Source organism: Ananas comosus, unplaced genomic scaffold (genome assembly GCF_001540865.1).
Source record: "Ananas comosus cultivar F153 unplaced genomic scaffold, ASM154086v1, whole genome shotgun sequence".
Classification (NCBI taxonomy): domain Eukaryota; kingdom Viridiplantae; phylum Streptophyta; class Magnoliopsida; order Poales; family Bromeliaceae; genus Ananas; species Ananas comosus.
The window spans coordinates 2,855-17,831 of record NW_017890659.1 but is presented as its reverse complement, the minus strand read 5'-3'; the positions used below and the strand labels follow the sequence as shown (position 1 = coordinate 17,831).

At 36.1% G+C, this 14,977-nt stretch overlaps 2 protein-coding genes across 2 annotated transcripts; one reads left to right on the top strand and one right to left on the bottom strand.

The window, feature by feature from the left end:
- Positions 1 to 258: 258 nt before the first annotated feature.
- Positions 259 to 1,888, bottom strand: LOC109704037 (UPF0481 protein At3g47200-like). The gene has a single exon (XM_020224777.1). The coding sequence runs from the start codon at positions 1,666 to 1,668 to the stop codon at positions 274 to 276; it is 1,395 nt and encodes a 464-aa protein (XP_020080366.1). The 5' UTR covers positions 1,669 to 1,888; the 3' UTR covers positions 259 to 273.
- A 5,397-nt stretch (positions 1,889 to 7,285) lies between these two features.
- On the top strand, positions 7,286 to 10,284 carry LOC109704040 (pentatricopeptide repeat-containing protein At3g63370, chloroplastic-like). The gene has a single exon (XM_020224780.1). The coding sequence runs from the start codon at positions 7,583 to 7,585 to the stop codon at positions 10,088 to 10,090; it is 2,508 nt and encodes an 835-aa protein (XP_020080369.1). The 5' UTR covers positions 7,286 to 7,582; the 3' UTR covers positions 10,091 to 10,284.
- Positions 10,285 to 14,977: the final 4,693 nt, after the last annotated feature.

Here is a 14,977-nt window from a genome sequence, read left to right as displayed (position 1 = left end):
TTTTCCTCCGCTCCGGAAATTTGGGACTCCGACCCGAAGCCTAACCCTGCTTCGAGCTTCCACTTCCTTCACCGCTCCTTGTTTACTCCGCTCGTCGACGAAGCTGATCACCATGACTGATCTCCCCTACCCAGATCCGAAGCTTCACAAGGAAAAGCTAAGCTCTCCTCTTTCCTCTTCTCTTATTGACTCTCTTAATGACTCTGCTCCTACCTCTACCTCTAATGTTATTCCTTCTATTTGGGCAGATGTAACACATTCGTGCTAGCCTAACTAATTACGAGGATGATAATACGGAAAGATTGTGAAGAAGGTCTGTAAGAAGGTGAAAATAAGAAGTGCTATAGCAGCCACCAAGGAAAAGATTGCCCATGGGTTGCTGAAGTAGTCCTTCATCAGCTTGGCCCTCCACTTGTGCCTCTTCGAGTCGCAGTACTCCCTCACCTCCGTAAACAACGGGGCCAGGTAGTGCTCCTCGCAGTCCATGACCGTGCCGTTGCCGAGCTGGTTGAGGAAGATGGCGAGCTCTTCGTCGCTGGCCAGCATGTTCTCGATGATCCCGCTGTTCTGGAGTATCGCCACGTCCTTCGCCGTGTTAATGATGCAGTCCATGAAGCACACGTAGCTTGTCATGTAGCTCCCCTCTGTGCTACCCATGCACTGCTCAAACGCCACGAGATTCGCGAAGTCAGATGGGGTGGAGTCCTCCACCGAGAGGAAAGGGATCTCGAGAATGCCGTTCCGAAACGTTATGTCCAGGAAAGAACCCGAGCTATTCGCTTCCTTCTTATTCTTCTTATCCTCCTTCTTTGTAAACGTCACTCCGGCCTCCTGGAGCTCGGTAGCACACGGGATTGTGCATGGTGCTCTCTTTTCGCCCTTCTTTGATATGCAGAAACGAGGGAGAAGCAAACCAGGAGCCCTTTTCAGTTTTAACCATAACCATTTGGCGACGCTCGAATTTCCGGCTGTGGAGCTGTTGGGTCTTTTCGTGGACACGAAGCAGAGGTGGTGGACGTGGAGCAAGTGATGAATCTTCTTGCCTGGCTCTGCAGGGAGTTCCTTTCTCTCGCCCCATGTTATGTACATGACGAGGAGCTCCATTAGAGGGGAGACTCTGCGGGGGACAAGAAGAGCGAATAAACTCTCAATTATGAAGAAGGGGATCTGGTTGTCGAGCAAGAGCAAATCGCACCGGATGAGCGGCCCGCTCCAAGCGGTGTTGCACACGGCGTCCTTCTTCTTGTCCAACAAGCATTTAATCAGGAACTCGATTACGAAGCACCCGTCGAGCAGCAGCATCTTCACGAATTCATCGCCATCGAGCTCCACGGGCTCGAAGTAGCACCGCCGCGCCCGCGGCTCCAGCTTCCTGAGCCTCCTGATGCAGTCATCGACGCAGATGTCGCGGCCGCGAGCAAGCAAATCACGGAGACACTGCCATTTGTACATCTGCATGGCTTTACAGGCCGGGTTCCCGTGATGGTACGGGCCGATCGACACGATCTCGGGCTCGTACAGGCGTTTGTTGCACCCCCGGACGCGAGCAGGGACGCGGAAGATGGTATAATTCTCCGGGTTGACACCGCCCAAGGCGGTGAGGTGTTGCCTCACGGAACTCACCAAGCCATCCCCGAAATCTATAACTACACCTTCGATCTCTGCCATTTCTCCCGCCTTAGTCTTGCTTGCTGGGTCTGAGGAGATGCAGAAGATTAAGCTTCTCAAATAATATTTTCAAAATGGAACTCGTATGTGAAGACCTAAGTAGACTTTGACTACTTCCCTATGCACTTGCTTTCCAATCATCTTGGAAAAGTCTGACAGAACGCCCAATGGGTAGGAGGAATTCTACACTGTCACACTTGCACCACGTCATCAATAACAAGCCAATCATATTTCTTTTTTTCAAACAAAAATACAATAAAAATATTTTTTTACAATCATGATGAAACATATATTTTTAAAAAGATTAATTTGATTGGTGTGTTATGCCACGTCACTAATATACCCGTTGCATTCTAGAATTTTTCCAGGTAGACTACGCGTCACGGACGGGGGCTTTCGCCCCAGCGCGTCCGCCTACGTGGCATGGACGCGCTTTTCAATTCCGAAAAATAATACATTTATTAAAGAAAGTGGCCACTTATATTTCTAGATTTGGTCTGTAAGTTTTTTTTTTTTTTTTCCAATCTTATGCTGTACTTTTGGAATTTGCAAAATAATGTTACAAAAAAATATATACATATTTGTACGATTTAGGTAGTAATCATTTATTTGATTATGTTTTATTTTATTTTTAATCAGCAAACTTTTGGAATTCTTTGCTGTATGATAACTAGTGGTAATTATTAGGATCGATGTATTTATTTTTATGTTCACTTTCGTTTCGGAGAAAATCATTTAACTAAATTGAATAAAGAAAAAATTTGCCCTTGTAGCGGAAGGTGGTTTTCCTGATGAAGCTGGGCGAGTGCACAAAATGCAGGATGAAAGCTCTTAAAGTAGCTGCATTAGTAGACGCGGTAACATATTTAATTTCATGAGATTTATTTTCACTCCTGTTTGTTAGCCTCGTGTTTCTTAATCCTTTTCTGAACATTTTGCTCGATCTCTTCCAAATCTTTTCGTCTGTTTAGTTCATTTCCTCTTCTCTCTTCTATCTAGCCTTGTGTGTGCATATATATAATCATCTTTGCTAAGAATCAATGATGGATATTTAAAGAATAATAAAATATTTGAATGGTTGTTATTGGTAGAAGATAAAATTGTTCATGTTTTATATTTGTTATTTTATTTTTTGTCTCATATTTTTGTCATTTTTGGTAAGAATCAATGATGGATATTTGTTATATATATAATCATCTTTGGTAGCGGCAGCAGATGGTCTAGATGTGGTTAGACTGACATGCGTTTTGAGAAAGAAGATGGATTATGCAGAGGACTGTTCCCATGGAAAGAACAAGCCGGCAAAGAGTCCAAGAAGAAACCCAAGGAGACGAAATGGAGGAGATCAGTGGGTGCTTAAAGGGTGTTCTTTGTATTAAAATTTAGTGCTAAACTTATCCTTACTAATTTTCCCTTGTGATAGAATAAATAATGGTATTTATTGGAATCTATTTGATTAAATATTTAAATGAGTTTCTATTTGTTCTTTTTGAGTCAAGTTGAGTAAGTAGCTTATTTTGGATTTAGTGAGTCAAGATGAGCCTTGTGAGTTTAATTAGAATTAAGAGAACAAAATAAAATAAGTGTTGAGGCCTCAACACTTTTTTAACATAAAAAAAAGACAGAGAATATGTGGTTTCCTTTGTTTCATTTCCTTGAAAATTTACTTGGTAATCGAGGCCTCATCATTATAATGAAAAGACAAAAAAGAAAGAGAAAAAAAAAAAAGAAAAGAAGATTTATTATGGAAGTATCAAATTCTGATCAAAGCCATATACCTAATGTTGATAAAGTTTACAAACTAATTTGCAGAAATACTTGGGGGTGTTAAAGACAACGATTTCAGTTTTATTTGAAAGAGACTACATCAACTCTTTAAATCCAAGATCTTCATGTGGCTGATGTGCCGAAATAAGATACTCATAGCTATTAATTTGGAGAAAAATGGTTGGCCTGGGCAAAAGTTATGCACTCTATGCAAAGCAGAATAAAATGTCCAACATCTATTCATTTCATTTTCCCTTTCGAATAAAGTTCGGGCACTCGGCACTTCAAGAACAGGGTTTACTTTTCTTATTTTATCCAAGCCAAATAGGTTCGAAATATTCAAATAAAGCTCTTATATATTTTTTGTATCATATCATTCGACGGGGTTCCATTCGATCACGTTCGAAGGCGGAAAAGGATTTACTCGGTAACGATAACAGATATGGTACAATTTATTTGACGAGTCTTTTGAGAAAGGAGGTAGGTCATGCAAAGATGATTAGTGTATGGAAGGTGAAGAGGGCGTAAGTGTTGGCTATTTATTATTAGGCTAATGGCTATTTATTATTAGGCTAAAATAGTTCCGACATCCTGCCGCGTGATAATAGGTTCAGAAGACTAATGAGTTGAGTTGGGTGAGTCTAATAAGTTGTGTGGAGGTGCGGTCCACAAGAGACCTAACGGCAAGAGATCCAACAATAGACCCAACGTCTAGGTGCGTTGAGTCAGGTCGAAATCCACGAGCGCAGTAGCTGAGCAATTAAGTGCGATGGGTGCGTCTTTCCTATCAACACGTGTTTTTGAAATAGTTGGTTAGCGCTTACGATTCACAGTAAAAATTGAAGGAGATGAAATAGAGGAGCAGAGCAAAGCAGCGAGTGTTTAAGAGGAGTTCCTCGATGATGTAAACTATTTGTTTTTTTGTTTTAATAAAATTTGATTTGGTTTGTACATTCGACAGGGTTCCAAATGGAGATGTTGGAAGGTGAGGAGAAAGATCTCTCGGAGTCTCGGTAGCGGTAGGAGACTGCACAGATGCTGCTAAGTGCTATCTTAACATGCAGTGACTTTTGAGGAAGAAATTTAAAGGCGGGAATCATTAGTTTTAACTTTTAAGTTGAGGAAATTTAGAAGGAATTCCCAAAAACGAGGAGCCTAAAAAGGAAGAATCCGAAAACGAAACCAAGGGTGAATCAGAGGAGCAAAGGGCATGTTTGTTTCACCGAAACTGAATTTTGAATTGAAGTGGAGTTTAGTAAAAATTACTTCTTTTCCATTGTTTATTTTATAGTTATAGAAGTGAAGTTTTATTAATTCTGTTATTTGTTTGTTTAATAGAAAATATATGATGTAAAACTATAATTTATAATTAAATAATAAATAATTTAAAAAATAAAAATAATATAATTATATTTTTATATAATTAACATTTAATTTAAAATAACTAAATTATTTTTTTATACATAAGTTATAGTAATGCAACAACAAAACTATAAATTAAAAAAATATTAATATTTAATTAATCAATGTTTATCATATTTTAATTGTACGGATTAAATAAAGAAAATATTAAAATTTAACTAATCAATTTTTATCATATTTTAAATATGCCAACTGAATAAAAGAGTAATTAGTACCACAATTAAATATATTCAAATATAACTATTTTTAACTATTATATTATTTTATTATTTTTTTTCATCTTTCTTCACGTGATGGGTCGAAGACAATTACGCTGTTTTAAGTTAACTCAAGATTTGCTCATGTCTTTTTTATGGTAAATTAAATAACAAAAATAATCGTTTAGAATGAAAACGACTTTCTCCCTCTCCACTTTTACTCTACTTTCACACAAACAAACATACTTGTGAGCTGTCCGTGGCCGTGCCCTCCGTGCCGACATATGATCGTGTATGACTGACTATACATTGAGGCCCGAGTTTTTGTTCCATCATATAATTTCATGTGTCATCTCTGTACGACTTTATATCTGGCTGAGAAGAAGGGTGCATTAATAAAAGAGGAAACTTCAAATATCATTTCTATGATTTCATACTTTCTCACTTTAGTACCCTGTAATTTAAAATATATCAATTTAATTTTTAGTAGTTTTATTTTTATTTTTTTATTATCGATTCCACTAATTTTTTTATTAAATTAGTGACAAAGTTATAACTAAAGAGTATTAAAGTAAATATTCGATAAACCTAGCTGGGGTGGGGTATTCGAAGTTTTTTGTATATAAATAACAAAGTATTAACGGAGAAGCTGACGAAAAAATAAAAATAAAACCACATGACACTAACTTGATACATTTTAAACCACATGATACTAAAGTGAGAAATTGCGAAACCACATGGGTGATTTTTGAAGTTTACCTTAATAAAATACATTTGATTTTCTGTCGTTTACTATAAGAAAATAGACATTTTGTGGCAAAACTAATAGCCACAAAAATAAATAAATTGGCCACAAAAGCTCTTTTGTGGCTACATTAATTTCTCCGCAGCGTCGCCACAATAGAACCGCTACAAAAGATTATTATGGCCAAAAAAATTTCGCCATAAAATGTTCAATGAATTTGCAGTAATATAATTCGCCATAAAATTTTTACCATTCGTCACAATCGATTGCCATATGGCTACAGATATTGATTAAAATAATAATAAAATACCTAATTTTTTGTGTGAAATTAGTTTTCGCTACAAATGGCATCATATGATTTATGACAAATTTTAATACTAACCACAGATAACGTTGAATTTATTGTGACGAAATTAATTTGTCGGACACACATAATGCCACACATTTTGTGGCAAAATTAAATATCGGCCACAATTTGAGTTGAAACTATTGTGGCGAAATTAAGTAGTTGGTTACAAAAGGTGTCGTACTAATTAAAATTATATATGATTACAAATAATATTATACTTTTTATAGCGAAATTTGATTTTGGTTATAAATAATTCACAATATATTGTGGCCAGATGTTGTTTTGGTCACTGTAATATTTTTAAATTTTATATTTATATAACATATTGTGGCTGTTTATTATTTTGCCACAGAAAATCTGTAATACTATTCATTAGGTCTTAAAAAAATATTTTAAAGATTATCACCATATCACAATAACTGAATACTATTTAACCAGAATTTAAACATAATATAAATGGCAATATTCAAAATATATTCGCCATAATACAAAAAGCGATTATATGTTCAACTGTCGCAACCAAAATAAGATAACAGTTAATTATTTGCATCCAATATCATTTGTACCAATCCACATAATTAAGTTTTCAATCTCATTAAAATCACATTTCATGTTAATAACTTCTCAAAACAATGATAATAAAAACTCTAAACTAAGAGCGAAATAAAGTGCTTGAAATGATCCAATTCGAAAATATTGAGCATCCAAGGCTTAGTCCTGTGAAATAAAAAAGAATAGTGATAAGAATAGTGCATATTATCTATTTACTTTATTAAAAAGTGTCCTTGTGGATATTTTTTATTTTTTAAATGGGCAAAGTGTTGATTTTTGAATGATAGGGATAAAATGAAAAGCGAGTACGAACAGAGAAATTTTATATAATTTAACTTTTATTAGGTAATATATGATTGCGTTGGATCTATCATTTTGTAATTTGTATAAATCTATTGATAAAATAGTTGTCACCAACCAAATTCTACTCCAGGTTCAATATGCGGTCTTTTGGAGGTTTGAATTAAGTAGATAACAAAATGTCCAAAGTTTGCAATGAGCTTATTTCACACACAAAACAACAGTAACAAAACACTCTTCTCTATGGCCCTATCACTACTACCTCACACAACACACAAACAACACCTCTCTTCCACCTCCACCTCTCTCACAAACCCTCCCACCAATCTCTCTCCACCCTCTCAAAACCCTAACTTTCTCACTCCTCCCACAGATGTCTACAAGCCAAGAACCCTAAAACAGGCCTTCCTTTCTCTCTCTAACTCATGCCCTCAAACCCCACCTTCCCAACAGGACTACTCATCCATTTTAGAGCTCTGTGCTTCCCAAAAAGCACATTTTCAAGGGCTACAGATTCATACCCACATCATAAAATCTAGCTCTCTTTATGATGATGGGTTCCTTGCGACGAAAATCTTGTTCATGTATGGGAAATGTGGGCTTATATACGAAGCCCAGCATCTGTTTGATGAAATGCCTCACAGAACGATTTTCGCGTGGAATGCGCTTATCGGCGGTTATGCTTCTAACGGGCAGTTTTGTAATGCCATCAAACTTTATAAGCGCATGCGGGTCTTGGAAGTCGTGCCCGACGCTTGCACTTTTGCTTCTGTACTTAAGGCGTGCGCCGCAGTCGGAGATTTGTACTGTGGGGCTGAGATTCATGGCTCGGCTGTTAAGTATGGGCTTGATTCTATTACCTTCGTGGCGAATGCACTTGTTGGTATGTATGCAAAGTGCGGCCTGTTTGATTCGGCGATGCGGTTGTTTGATCGGTTGCGCGATGGTAAAGATGTTGTTTCGTGGAATTCTATCATATCGGCTTGCGTGCAGAATGGGCAGTTTTTAAGGGCTTTGATTTTGTTTAGGGACATGCTAAAAGCTGGTATCATGATGAATTCTTATACTGCTGTCGGTGTGCTTCAAGCGTGTGCGGAACTGTCTCTTGTTAAATTTGGTATGGAGATCCATGCATCGCTCGTGAAGCATAAACAAGACTTCGAAATTTATGAAAGCAATGCATTAGTTGTCATGTACTCTAAATGTGGTAGGATGGATGATGCCATTAAGGCATTTGAAGAAATGGGTGAGAGAGATAATGTATCGTGGAATTCAATGCTCTCCGGTTACGTCCAAAATGGATTTTACGATGAAGCTATTCAGTTTTTCTATGAAGTGCTCGATTTTGGGTTTATACCAGATCAAGTTTCAATTATAAGTATCGCTTCTTCATTGGGTCGTTTAGGGAAATTAAGGAGTGGTAAGGAGGTCCATGCTTATGCTATAAAACAAGGGTTTGATTCGGATTTGCAGGTCGGAAACACGCTAATGGACATGTACACAAAGTGTTGCATCGTAAATTACACTATTCGTGTATTCAACAAAATGCCCGATAAAGATTACATATCTTGGACTACAATAATAGCAGCTTATGCTCAGAACTCTCGCTATTTTGACGCATTGGAATTGTTTAGGGATGTACAGGAAAAGGGAATGAAGGCCGATGCAATGATGATTGGTAGCATATTACAAGCTTGTAGTGGTTTGAGAAGCCTTCCCCTGTTAAGACAAATACATTGTTATGCTACAAGACATGGGTTACTTGATTTAGTACTCGAGAACACAATTATAGATGCATACGGAGAGTGCGGGCGGGCCGATCATTCTTTTCGTGTTTTTGAGAGGATAGAGAATAAAGACATTGTGACGTGGACTAGTATGATCGCTTGTTATACATGCAATGGGTTTTTAAAGGAAGCTCTTGCGATTTTTGTAAAAATGGAAGAAGCCAACGTTGAACCGGATTCTGTGGCGCTGGTGAGTATTCTTGCTGCTGTTTCTGGTTTGTCGTCATTAACGAAAGGGCAAGAAATTCATGCTGTTCTTATCAGAAGGAATTTCAACTTGGATGGAAGTTTAATCAATTCTTTAGCGGACATGTATGCGCAATGTGGAGATATAGAAGATTCGTATAAAATATTCAATGAAGTTGAATGCAGAGATTTGGTTCTTTGGACAACAATGATCAATGCTGCCGGGATGCACGGTCGAGGAAAGGAAGCTGTCGATCTGTTTGTAAGTATGCAAAATATGGGTGTAATCCCAGATCACGTAACCTTTTTAGCCGTTCTTAATGCATGTAGCCACTCTGGACTAATTGATGAGGGTAAGTTATTCTTCGAAATGATGACGAATCAATATAAATTAGATCCATGGCCTGAGCATTATGCTTGCATGGTTGATCTTCTTGGTCGATCAGGTAATATAGATGAAGCTTATGAATTCATAAAATCTATGCCCATAGAACCTACATCTGCCACATGGTGTGCGCTCCTTGGAGCTTGTCGAATTTACAAAAATCATGAGCTCGGGGAAATTGCAGCAGGGAAGCTTATAGAGTTGGAGCCAGAAAATCCGGGAAATTACGTGCTTATATCAAATGTTTTTGCTGCAATGGGTAAGTGGAAAGATACGAAGGAAGTTAGAACAAGAATGAACATGAGATGCTTGAGGAAAGACCCAGCATGCAGTTGGATTGAGGTTGGCGACAAAGTGCATATTTTTACAGCGAGAGACAATTCTCATGAAAATTCAGCAGAGATTTATTCGAAGTTGGCCGAAATCACGCAGCAATTGGAAAAGGAAGGTGGGTACGCTGAGGATACTAGTTTTGTTCTGCATGACATGGAAGAAGAAGAGAAGATAAAGATGTTGCAGGGGCATAGTGAGAGGCTCGCAATCGCATTTGGTTTGATTCATACATCTGAGGGATCAATTATCAGAATAACTAAAAACCTTAGAGTGTGCGGTGATTGTCATGAGTTCACAAAGCTTGTGTCTAAGTTTTCCGGGCGGGAGATCATTGTTAGGGATGCGAATAGGTTTCATCATTTCAAAGATGGGTCCTGTTCTTGTAGAGATTTTTGGTGAATAAGAGTTGTTCTTTGAGATAGCTCTTTCTTTCAGAGGGATTGACTGGAAGCATCGAGTCATATGGTTCGCCTCAACTAACTGAAAGGACTATCAGGAGATCGCGGTGCTAAGGTATGTTTTCCCCTCCGTTCTGCTGCTAGAAATGCCCGTTCTGTGAAAGACAAGGCAATCATCTTGCTGTGGAAACGGTCTCATTGTTTTCGTGAGATTTGCTCAAATAAAACATTTAGATTCGCCTGCTGTTAGATTTAGGGCAATCATGGTAAAATTAGTTACAGTTACAGCCAAAACAACCTAGAGTGTAATGTATTGTATTCAAAATTAAAGCCATTTTTTTCTCACCTTTTTATTTCAGTTGAACAATCTGAATGAAAACAATTCACTCCTTCTTATGGATGCAATAAGTAGCCAGTGACCCTGCCCCATGGGACCTTTCCCAAATGGGGTCGGGACATTTTTCTCCTCCCGGGCGGGGGCCGGTGATTAAATCATCTCTGCAATTAGAGAATGTGACAGGAGGGTACTGCCCTGCTCCGCGTGTGCGCCCGAATATGAAATTTAAAATATCTTTTAATTATAAATTAAAGTAAAATTATCTACTCTACTTTCGTAAAAATGCATAGAACTTTAGCTGCAGCTACTCTAAAACAGATTTCTCAAATTTTTCATTGGAGCTTATAAATTAGTTAAATATTTTAATCAAATCTGTAACTACTATAGTTCTCATCTGTTAATGCGGTCTATTATACTAGTTCTTAATTCATATAAAGATAGTTTGTTACTTTGATGTAATTAATGTATTTTAATTTAATAAATATTTTAATTCAAACATTTTGTTAGATGTATCACACTTAATAAATTCGAGCAATATAATGAAAAATATAACTTAACCAATTGATAATTGTAATCAAATTAAGTCTAAAATTAAATTAAAGTGATTTAAATTTTAAAATTAAAAAATAGTTTAATATATCATTAAATAATTCTACGATGCTTTCATGGACGAGGACAAGCAGGACTTGTTGCTGGGGCGGGGAAACGAGCAAGACGAGGATCCGAAAAGCAGCGGACGGAAATCCACGAAGGACCTCCGGTCCCCAGCCCACCCCCTTATGCCATCCCCACACCCTTCCTGGGAATCCCTACACCTCTTCCTAGGAACAAATTTTTATGACCTATCCATCTTGGGTCAATCATATTAAGTACTTGCAATCTAAACACATTAGACACTGAGACTTCTAGGCCACTCACACTCTTAACAAGGATTATTACGACTCTCTCCTCTCTCTCTCTCTCTCTCTGTATTATTATACACAGAAGAGAGGCTTCTTCTCTCTCCATTGCGTGTGTTCTCACAATCTCATCTATAAGTTAAAAAGGCCCGAAATTTTGAGTTTTGGTTTCCTATCCTTGAGAGAAGATCAAATAATGAAGTGGTTTATTTTTTTCCAATAAACCAAATTTAGTTTTTTCTTTGGTAGTTTGATTCTAAATTTCGAAAATATAGACTGCGTGCTTTTTTTTTTTTTATAGATGAGATTATTTTGTTTTCACAGAGTAGAATTAATGCTGTTAAATCGATCGATCTTCCATAATCAACATCGAATTTCTTTGTATCTTTGTTAATTTTGAACAAATGTATAATGTTGCAGCAAGAATGATCTGTTATCAAGTGGGCAGATGAGTGCGAAAATGCCGGGTAAAGCAAATTCGTAGTCGGCGTCAATACATGGTAAGCATACATGATCAAACGAGAGTTGTATGAATTCTTATTTAATGAAAAATGTGTGTGGTTTAAAGTAATCGACAATTATCGAATTTTGCGTTACAACGATACGAGCACAGTCGACAGGGATCGATCAGTCGCATTAGAAGCGAGATAGGGATCACTTGGTAATGGAAGGAGATGGTGTAGAATCGCAGTTAAAGTTGACAATAAAGTTGAGAAAGAAGTAGGAATATGCAGATATAGCATAAATAGAGGGATTAAAAGGATGATAAGAAAGAAAAAGAATCAAAGGGTGAATCAAGTGAGCCAAAATGAGTACCTCGTCATGGTACCCTCAATATAATCCTGTTATTGTGTATGATTAGAAACAAATTCGAAATCGCGAATATTTGCATCGATTATGTAAACATACTGATGTCGATATCAGATTTGGTAATTTTCATATGATGATACAAAATTTTGCCTATTGTTTTTGTATTATTCGGCTTCTCTGTCGTAACACTTATTTAATGTATTTGTATGTTTAGTAAGAAAAAGATTCATAAATAAAATTTCTTTCTCTCATACCATTTTTAATTTCTATTTGATATTATCAACACCTCCTGGTTATCTAACTATCCGACAACATATGAGTCAGTGATATAGTATTTGTAACTGATTAACGTTACGTGCAGATATTTAGCATAAATGGCAATATATACTCAAAAAAAAAGAAAAAAAAGACAGCCATACTTGGTGCAACTTATTATATATCTTTTATTTTTTTAATTAGCGATGATTATTATTATTATTATTATTTTTTTTTTGGGGGACTTGGTAAATAAGTTATCACCAAGGAAAAGTGTAATGCGTGTGTGTTGACTAATCACTTAAAAAAAACAAGAAAAATATTTTTATTCGACATTATTTTACCTTATAATTATTATAATAATAAAATAAAATACAACTATTATACGTACAAACGTGCATGGAATGTTAAATTCTCGTCGCGGGTAAGATAACGACGCGTCGTAGTTCATTTTATTAGTGGTTTGGTTTTGGTAGATCGATGGACTTTTACTGCAGCTTCCTCGAAAAGCACTTTTCAATTTCCACAACCAATTAATAATATCTAATTTTCCCACTTCCGAATAAGTCGCTGCTGTATCCACCCCACTTTGAAATAAATCACTGTACATATATGGCGTGTTGACTCGGCCTACATGTACAGCTAATCGAAGATTAGTAGTTAATTAACCGACTATTTTTTGAATAATTAATTAAAATGTTAAGATTTAATTTAATTAATTGCGCCATAGAAGCTTAAAAGAACATTCTAAGATCATTCCATTAAGGTTTAGCTTAATATTGAGCTCTATCTGGCGATATTAGATAAAATAGAGTTAAGATAAAAGTATATAAAAATATATATATTTCTATGTTTTCTGGTGGAATCGTAGAAAATATATCATAATCGACTACTAGAAATATGGGGAACGTAATATTACGTACGGAAACAAACAGAGTATTTTTTTCGCCGTACTTTTTTACCGTATATAACGCAGTCTTTTCGCAATCTCAAACGGAGCTTAAGCTCTCTTTGGAGTTGCGGAGAGGCCATTGTGTGTAGGGTAAGTGCAATAAATAATTTATTTATTTATTTATTTCCAAGAGTGATGATGCGGCACACAAAATACACTGATCTGATAAAAATATATATGATTCCTATACTACTATAGGTAGTAAGCATATCTCTATATGCAAGTCCAAACCTCGACCGTTGATTCAGTCGTTATGTAACCCAACAGTTTTAAATTAGAGCTAGCTTCTATTTTTAATATCCAGATTCTCATTTTAACTTTTTTTTTTTTCTCTCAATTTCAACCTTTTATTTACCCCGAATCTAACTTTTCCTTTTATGTATTGTTTTATTTATCAATCAAAATAAAAGTAAAAGAAAAGAAAAACAAAAGGTACAGTTAAAGAAATAACAAGTATGACAAAGGATCATCAAATTTACCAAAGAAGACACAAAATCCCGTTTGAGTAAAAGTTTTCTTGTATGATATATTTGCCCATGAAAAGATATGTCATTTAGGATTTTATAGGGTAACATATTTCAACCTACAAAGCAATTTATCTTATTTCGAAAAATTGACTAGAGAGTAAAATATGTTATTTTATTCTAAAATCTGATCATATTTCTTGTTTAGCAAATACTACAACTTCTTGAGTAAAACAAAGATACATCCGGCATAATATATTCATGGATAAACTTCAAATACCCCCCGTGGTTTCACACTTTTTTACTTTAGTACCCTGTGGTTTAAAGTATATCAAGTTATCCCATGTGGTTTCGCACTTTCTCACTTTAATATCCTGTGGTTTAAAGTGTATCAAGTTAATACCCTGTGGTTTCATTTTTCTCTTTTTATTATTCATTTCACTAATTTTTTTCGTTAAATCAGTGACAAAGTTAAAATTAAAGGGTACTAAAATGAATATTCGATAAAACTAGGTAGGATATCTGAAGTTTTTTTGTATATAATTTAACGAAATATTAATAGAGGAAAAAAAATCAGCGACAAAGTTAAAAACTCAAGGTACTAAAGTAAATATTCGATAAACCTAGATAGGGTATCTGAAGTTTTTTTATATATAATTTAACGAAATATTAACAGAGGAGCCGACGGAAAGAGAAAAATGAAACCACATGGTAGTAAATTAATACACTTTAAACCACACGGTACTAAAGTGAGAAAGTGCGAAACCACGGAGTACTAACGTGAAAAAATGCGAAACCACAGGGGTGGTATTTGAAGTTTTCCTATATTTCATCCATCCAAACATGATGGTATAACTGGAATGAGATACTCATGCATCCTAGCATAGCCGAAAGTAATGCAATACCATCTGAACTAACATTGATACCTGAGACCCAAGTTCGAATCCTAGTTGATTCACATTTCTAGCTAAGTTTTACTTTTAAAATGAAATAAACGAACAGGTAGCCGTGCACGTGCTACCTATCTCTCAAAAAAAAAATATATATATATATAGTATCATATAATTAGTTAAACAGGAAGAGAAGAGAAGAGAGAAGAGAAAACAGAGAGAGAGAGAGGGTTTTTAATACAAGAGCACCTCCAATATTGCTGTATATGGTGATGAGGCAA

Bases quoted from the DNA above. Each gene is read 5' to 3' on its own strand.
- LOC109704037 (XM_020224777.1), bottom strand. From the start codon at position 1,668: ATGGCAGAGATCGAAGGTGTAGTTATAGATTTCGGGGATGGCTTGGTG.
- LOC109704040 (XM_020224780.1), top strand. From the start codon at position 7,583: ATGTATGGGAAATGTGGGCTTATATACGAAGCCCAGCATCTGTTTGAT.